Here is an 8273-nt window from a genome sequence, read left to right as displayed (position 1 = left end):
AGCACTGGAGGCTTGTTACCTATTACTTCATTTTGGATTTGAGTTTAATCTCACTGACAGCATCTACACCAGTTGTTGAGTTGTCCTTCAGAGCACCTTTTCTTTTCCAGAGCTGAGCTTATTTTTAAGCGAGGGCTTCTAAGGAAAGGTGCTAGGAATTTGGTCTGAGTAGTCTTTCACGCTGAGGTAACTTTTATGCTAAGGTAACTTTACAGTAGCAGAGAGTTTGACTACTAAATAGGGATTTTCGCCTGTGGCACAGTAAGTGTCCTTAACTTAAAGCAAGCAAGTAGAGCCCCTGGAAACAGAAGGTAATTCATGTGAATAGTTATACATGATTAAATATTTATGAAATAAGGTTTTAAACTTAGGACTGCCTATTGTTTGCAAGTATTTCATAAAACTCGATGCTTCTGTCATAGCCCCATGTTATAGTAAAATGAACTAAATGCACTTATGATTTTGACTTCATTATAAATTTTGATCTGAAGCTGCATAGGAGAGTTCCAAATAGCTTCTAAGAGTTTCAGCTTAAACTTAATGAATTACTTCAAATGTTAATGTTTTTTTTTTTTTTAAATGGTCCTTCATTTAAAAACAAAAAAAAAACCAAACCACAAAAGCAAAAAAAAAAAAAAACCACCCACCCCAGAAACCTGTGTCCTGTGCTACTTTTTGGGGGATGTTCTAAAACTGAGATACAAATTAACCAGAAAATGTCAGAAATGTAGGTTTCATGCCTCATTGCTGCCATCAGTAGTTCAGGTTGTCTCTTAAAATACTGCCAGCAGATAGCTGATTAAGCTCCAGTTTAAAAAACCAAACCAATCAACCACCACCACCCAACAAAAAAACCCACCAACCCCCAACTGTCCCAAAACAAAAAGCCTCAACAGTTTATCAGGCTCAGAATGAGTTTTTAATAAAGTGAGAATGGTAATTAGGCTATATAGTTGCTTTGAAGAAAGCATCAAAATGAATTCTCACTAATGGGAGGGAAAAAGCATTTTCCCAAATCAATTCCTCCTAATCTCTAAATTTCAGTCCGTGTATTTTTTCCACAAAATTAGCAGAAGCTGTTGACCTGAGGGATTTGTTTTCTGTTCCAAAGTCTTGAAATTTTCCTGCTGGCTAATTACAGCCTATTACTCTAGACTTTGGTCCTTTAGCAGTAACATTTTCCATCTTAAGATGGGTTGTCCCATTCCAGTGAAGAGCATGTTGTTTGAACGCTGAATGGAATTACTACCAGTGGAAACTATGCTGCAAGAGGCTCGATAAAGCAGCTGCTGTGCAAACCTCAGCTGTTTTTTCCATCCTCCCAAGTGCTGGTAATTAGCATAGGGAAGCTGACTAATGTGCTGACGTCACCTCTTTCCAGTCGCAGCTTACATTTTGTTCCTGACTGCCTCAAAGCATGCAGGACTTTGTTCAGGAATTCGCTGTCACATACAGGATGCTCTGAAAACTTTTTTTTTGAGGGGCTGGACTTGTTTCCTTTATAAACGCTGCCTGCAGGACCAACGGCTTCCTTAAAAGTCATTGGTTTCTGCAGAACAGCAAGTATTGCTTTGGCGAAGCCCAAAATGCATTTTAGAAATTTTAACTACAGTTTTAGTTCTCTGATTGCCTGTGTGGCAGATAGCGATGTCTTCAATCAAGCAGAAACAAGGGTATGCTTTATTTTTTGTGTGTTAATTCTGTGAACTGCTGGAATACTTAAGTATGTAGTTATTGTTTCAAACTGTTTAAAATAAGGATGCCTTGATAGCTTTTTGACTTGTAAGAAAATTTCAGTTTGATGTCAGGGTCTTGGGTCTTACAAGTCTGTACGGTATGCTCTCATATGAATGACTCTAAGGAAATTACTAGATCTTAAGCTATGTGTTTTTGAAAACGATCAGAAGTTTACCTCCAGACTTCCTTGACTGTCTTTATAGTGTATTCTTCACCTGCATGTGAGTTTTCAGCAAATGTTTAGATTATAATTTTGGTAGTAAGATTCACATAATTTATAGTACAGTTTATACTTTTCATTGGATTTTGGCTGGCACTGTAATTAAGAGCATAATGTTAAAACTGTAAGAAGTCCTCTTGGATTTATATTTAACTGGTTAGAATTAATATAATGTAAGTAAGTAATCCAGTCCTGATACAGTGAATTGTTGACTGCTAAGATACCTTAAGGACAAAAACAACACTTTGTTTAGCATCATATTGCTAGCATGACATGACCTGTATAATCACACACATTTTAAAAACTATATAGATTGCACAAATCATACAGGTAGTCTCTGAGTTTAAATGTTGAATGTGAAATTCGAAATGCAATTTAGCGTGGGTTTGGCTTGCTTTTCATGGCTGCATCCAGTTCTCTCTGGAGTACAGGAGGCTAACAAATACAGGCTTTGTGTGTGGAGGGTCCTGGTCTTGTTTCAGAGCTCATTCTGAAGAAGCTTAAGTGTGGCTCAGCAGGAAGAGGGACAGCTCTGATACTTTATTAATCTTTGAAATGTAGTGGTTCTGTATACAGCTGTGGTGAGTTTGTGAAGCAGAGCTTTTCAGGAAGAAAAATTAAGTTTTGAAGTAATCGCTGCCTTCTTATGTGATCTTTGTTGCTTTTTTTCAACTAATTCAAAATGTAACAGTGAAAAAAAGCAATGTGATTTTACATACTTGTTTATTTTGGCTTTGTATTGAACTTCTAATAAGCTTTTATGAAGGGGAAATACCTGAAAATATCTGAAATCTGAATGCTTGATCTGTTGTCATCACTGAAATAAGGCTTGTGACTGGTTACTGTGTTCTCAATGTGAGTCTGAAACACTTTACAAGAGCGTGGCAGCTTCAGAACCTCCTGCTTCTTTCTCCTCCTTTGGTCTGGCATCCTGAAGTAGGAATGGAAGCACTCTTCATATAAATGATATGAAAAATAGCCAAGTCAGGTTTGCATAGATGCCCTAGGAGCACAAACCCGAAGTGCAAAATGGAGATAGCCAGCTGTTAGTAAAGGTGTTTCAGTCTTTTAAAGCAGATAGGACAGCAAAGTAACTCAGCTGCAGATCTATGAAGGTATGAGGTTTTGGTCCAGTTCCTACTCTTACCACACAGTCGAAACAAAGTGTGTCAAAGGCCCTTCAGGAGCTGTATGGTTAGTACTTAAGATTTTTTAGGAAAGATAGTGGGAGCCTTTTTAGCATTCTCTTCCAGAAATAGAAGAGGCTATTAAACTAGCGTTCAGTAATAATATGTTCATTTTCCTAAATGAAAGTAGCAGCTATTAAAACAGGAGATGTTAATGAACTCTATTATGCATGCTGAGTGACTGAAGAAAATTACATTTAGCTTGCAAATATGCTTTTTTCATTTTTCTCTATTAAAACTGTTGTGTTGGTTTCCTTGAAAAATGCACACTTAGACAAAGGCGTACTTGGCAGACTTTTTTCAAGGCCTTTGGATATTAATTTTATAAGGCAAGCATTTCTTTTCAGTATCTTACCAATACTACTATTTCTGTGATGGCACTAAATCAGAGTATCATGTCCAACACTTCTTCCTTATTAAAAATAGATTATTATTGTTCATAAAAGCTGCTATAGAGAAAACAAGTGTATAGGTTAGAAAAATTCATTATAGAAGAGAGAAGAAGAAAACTGAATCTAGGCTGTTATACCAATATTCAAGAGTGGTAGTGTGTCCCTACTAGTAACTGCAATTTATTTCTGTGTTTCTTTAGAGAAAATAGCATTGTATACTCACTTTCTTCTCTGGTCCTTTCTTTTCAGGCCAAATTTGAATCGCTGTTTAGAACGTATGACAGAGATATCACCTTTCAGTATTTTAAGAGCTTCAAAAGAGTACGAATAAATTTCAGTAACCCTTTATCTGCAGCAGATGCTAGAATCCAGTTGCATAAGACAGAGTTCCTTGGAAAGGAAATAAAACTGTATTTTGCTCAGGTAAGTCTTTTTGTGATTATCCTTACAAGGTATGAAAGCATAACTTACTTGTGATAAGCTTCCACAGGTCTTCAGTCATGCTAATGAACACTGTTAATTTTTTCAGTTTGATTAGAGAATCACAGGTTGTTGCAAAGCTACAAGTATTTGGAGGCTGTTGTATATTTTGCATTTATGTCTCCTTCTGTATTGTTTTGATGTCCTTGGGGAAAGGGAGTGGATGACAGTAATCAGCACAAGTCAAAGGTGGAGTTTAGTGGGGTGGGGGAAGCCAAGTGTGCTCTGCTAACAGTACACATGCACACATATGTGCACTCAAGTAGTATCTGAGGGCATCCAAAGTGTAGAGCGGCATGTTCAGGACTCTACCTGTTGATACTGCTCTCACTCCCGCAAATCATTTGTTTAGCACACATTTGTACTTGGAGATCACCATCAGTGCAGCTCGATAGCTGGCTAGTGTCTGCTGCTAAAGATGTGAAACTCTCAGGTTCTGGTAATCTGGGTGCTTTTTGGTAGCTGCTGTGTATTTTCCTCCGTAAATTTAATGGGAAAATTAATCTATGTGTGTCTGTTTCAGATGTCCCTAGGGACAGTCCTGAAGGAGCCAGTTTATTTATATACCTTCTAGAATTCTCACCCTCTCACTTGTGGTAATGAGTTTCAACACCATTTGTCATTAGGCCTTAAAGCCCATATCCAGCTTCCTCCTACTTCAGTATTTTAAGGACAGATATTTTCTGGTGAAATTTTTGTAAAACTCCATAATGAGAAGATGCGGATGTGCATACTTCATTGCATGTTTCATCAGAGTTAATGAATGTGGTGGCTTGTCTGTATTTTGTATACTGGATCTTTCATATAGCTCTCTTCAATAATGTAGTTACATACTGCCACCTTGAGTGCCTGTTACAGCATAACATCTATCCAAACCTTAAAATTCCTTGTGAATGGTGGATTCATTGATAATAGTGAAACAGCTTTGGCTTTTATGCTTTTTTCAGACTTTGCACATTGGAAGCTCACATTTGGCACCACCAAATCCAGACAAACAGTTTTTGATTTCACCTCCTGCCTCTCCACCTGTTGATTGGAAGCAAGTAGAAGATGCTACTCCAGTCATTAACTATGACCTCTTATATGCTATCTCCAAGTTAGGACCAGGTAAGAAGGAGTAGAAACACTAGAATTTTGGTTGAGTATAACACCTTTTAAACTTTCTGAATTTCTAGAATTTTTCAAATTAATTACTGTCTGCCAATTAAATTTGTAATAGCAGAAAAGTGTTAGTAAATGATAGTTTCTTACACACATAGTAATTCCACAGGATCACTTGGAGGGCCCAGACCTCCAAAATGTGATCTGTTTTGTGATTTGTAGAGAGCATGAATGTTGCTTCAACAATTTATTAGCTTGTTCGTCAGAATTTTCAGGAAGCAGCTTCCTACAAATGAAGAGGCAATTGTGTAGTTACACACCTTTTGAAGGGATGGTAAAGTCCCATTTCGACTAAGACAATGAACCAGTTAACAGCTGTGTAGCTCTGTGCTAGAACTACCTCTGCATCTGAGATAGTTTCCCTCCTACACATACTACTATCAGTATTAACCCAATTTTCTTTTGGAGTTAAGAGGGAGAAGCTTCTGCCACTCCTTCCTCCTCCTAATTTTCATCTGCTGCAATTTATTTGGTTTTTGGGAAACTTTGAGATAGAACTTTTTTCCTTTCTAGGGTGAAGCTATCGGGTTCCTCTTTTTTCCCCACTGTCTAAACTGAAGGAGTTATTAAGAATGTACACTTACCCCTTATTCCTAGTGCTGTCCCATAAGTTGCTTGTGATTTCAGCTAACCATGCTGTGTAGACTGTTTATAGGTCTATTAAAAATAGATAGCACCACAGATAGGGGAAACAGTTCTACCTGCTATTTGTGTCCAAACATTACTTTCAGAAATAGATGTAAAGTTCCACTAAACCGAGCTTTTATTTTAAACATGGTTCTGCTTTTCAGTGATTAATGATCACATTCCTTGATGTCACTTTATACCTCAGTTAAGACAATCTTCTTAATGAGGATTGGTGCAAATTATATTTCCCAAAATCCACAACTCTGATTTAACTTGTTTGCAACTGTACTATTAAATTTAGAGGAGAGAAAAAATGGCCACATTTAGTAGCAGTATCAAATAGAATAAAAGCTGTAGTCTAAATCATTTTACTGTAGTGTTTTTATTATACCTGTTTACCTACCAGGTTACGGAACACATCTTATTATGTTAGTAGTGAAGGGTGGAGAAGAGGGTAGGGCAGAACTTTTAGCTCCTCATGCATCAGCTTTCTATGTAGTAGTTTATGGTTGACTGTATGCTGGTGATACCCAAAGATTCTAGTGAAAATAACATGCATCTCTCAAAACAGTAGGAAATTCTTACCTGTGAAAATTCAGCCCTTTGCAGTTTGTGGAGAGACAAAAATCTATGCTTATGTTGGCATAAAAATTGGGGTAGATTATTGCCAGTTTTTAATAAATACCATCTTTTAAATGGTGTGTGAATTATAATGGCAAGAACAATTTATAGGAAAGATATTACAGTTAGAAGTGGAGGTATAAAATGCTGCCACAAATCATTTGGTTCTTCAGAAATATGTAAACTAAGCAGATGAGCGTGCATGTAGGTCTTTAAAACCATCCATCAAGAATACTGCTGACATACTAGATGATGTTTTTATCAAAGTTTTTATTTTCCTGATACCAGTTTTTGAAACAAGTCCCATAAGACTACGCTTATGGGAGTAAAAGTTGCTTTTGATGAAACATGTGGAATGAATAAGTAATGTTACAGCTTACTGATTCTATGAAAGTTCAGAGCTTGCTCCATGGGTGCTGCTTTCTATACTACAAGCTTTACTGTTAAGTTTTAGCAATACCAAAAAGAGCCCTGTAGGCCTTAAAATAAATATTTAAGGGCTTGCTAAGCAGTAAAAGTTGGTCCTTTTTCCCCTGAAAGTTCTATTACTGAGATGCCCTGCAGTAAGCTCATTGGCAGATCTGTGATCCCTTTTCCCATGAGGTTTTTTCATATATATTGTGAATGTTGAGCCCTATAAAGCTCTGCCTCTTGACTGTGCTGTTCACAGGAACGTGGAGTTAATGACTTGGTACCAAGGAGCAAACGGGATACTCTAGCACAATGGCTTGTGTGTTTCTGAAGAACTGGAGGCAAGAGCCTTTTTCTCTATGGAACTGCTCATCAGTGGCCAATAAAACTTGTATCATAGCACCTCTACACACTGTCTGTTTTATATCTGAGTGTTGCACATTATATATGCGTGAAGTGTGCTGTCTAGCTCTGCTGTTCCACAGAATGCCAGAACAGTGTTAGAGCACCTCTGTGTGAGGTGGGAAGAACTGCATCCAGCTTTCTTAACACTGAAAGCTTTTGCGGGGAAAGAAGATCCTGTGGTTTTGCTGCCATTCAGGAAAACAAAGTCTTCCTGAATGTGGTACAGTGGATAGATAATCTTTAAAATTACAAAAACCCACCAAGAAGACTTATGACTGCTCATATAGAACACTTTCTTGAATGCCTAGGGTAATTTATGTAAACTTGCTTTTAAGAGAGCAGCTGAGCTATGTTGCTTTGGAAACAGAGAACCTAAATACTTCTGGATGGTATACATAACTGTTGGCAGCGCATCTGCCTGCACCATCTAATGTGTTGTGGCATCAGGTTTTTGACATCAGTGTATTACTTACACATTTTTATGTATTCCTTTCTTTTTAGTAATTTCTTTCATACTTTTCTACAGAATGGAGCCTTTTTAACCAGTTTTGCTACTATTTTAACTTTCAGGAGAAAAGTATGAGCTACATGCTGCAACTGACACTACTCCTAGTGTTGTCGTCCACGTATGTGAGAGCGATCAGGAAAACGATGTGGAAGAAGAAACAAAGAAACCCAAACCAAAAATTATTCAGACGAGAAGGCCAGATTATACTCCTACCCATTTAAGTTGAACTGCTGTTTTTTTCCAAGGGTTACAAGTAGACATATGCAAGGGAAACATTTACTGTGGAAACAGCAGGTCACAGGTTTGGTGGCAACAGCAGCAGTTATAGTAGGAGAAATTCCAATATAAGTTTGCTAAGAAAAAATATAGGAAGTTCCATCCTTATTTTTGATGCTGCGGGTTGATGGATGTCATGAGTGTATTCCCAGTTCACTGGGAACAAAAGATAGGCAGAAGATGACACTTTGAGACACAACGGGACAAACTAGGTTTATTTTTTGGGGGTACTGTAGGCTGTTCCATTA

The 8273-nt window shown here is 37.5% G+C and overlaps 1 protein-coding gene across 1 annotated transcript; it reads left to right on the top strand.

The window, feature by feature from the left end:
* Positions 1 to 1586: 1586 nt before the first annotated feature.
* On the top strand, positions 1587 to 7995 carry RCAN1 (regulator of calcineurin 1). The gene is made up of 4 exons (XM_009478640.2): positions 1587 to 1673; positions 3786 to 3959; positions 4964 to 5123; positions 7812 to 7995. Exons 1-4 carry the CDS (start codon positions 1587 to 1589, stop codon positions 7973 to 7975), a joined length of 585 nt encoding a protein of 194 aa, XP_009476915.1. The 3' UTR covers positions 7976 to 7995.
* Positions 7996 to 8273: the final 278 nt, after the last annotated feature.

Source organism: Pelecanus crispus, chromosome 1 (genome assembly GCF_030463565.1).
Source record: "Pelecanus crispus isolate bPelCri1 chromosome 1, bPelCri1.pri, whole genome shotgun sequence".
NCBI classification, from domain to species: Eukaryota; Metazoa; Chordata; class Aves; order Pelecaniformes; family Pelecanidae; genus Pelecanus; species Pelecanus crispus.
Note: the sequence above shows the minus strand (reverse complement) of the source record. Positions and strands in the feature narration are given on the sequence as shown.

Excerpts from the sequence above, each read along its gene's own strand:
- RCAN1 (XM_009478640.2), top strand. The coding sequence starts at position 1,587 with ATGCATTTTAGAAATTTTAACTACAGTTTTAGTTCTCTGATTGCCTGT. Across the intron at positions 1,674-3,785 it reads TCAATCAAGCAGAAACAAGG|GCCAAATTTGAATCGCTGTT; the intron begins GTATGCTTTATT and ends CTTTCTTTTCAG. Across the intron at positions 3,960-4,963 it reads TAAAACTGTATTTTGCTCAG|ACTTTGCACATTGGAAGCTC; the intron begins GTAAGTCTTTTT and ends TGCTTTTTTCAG.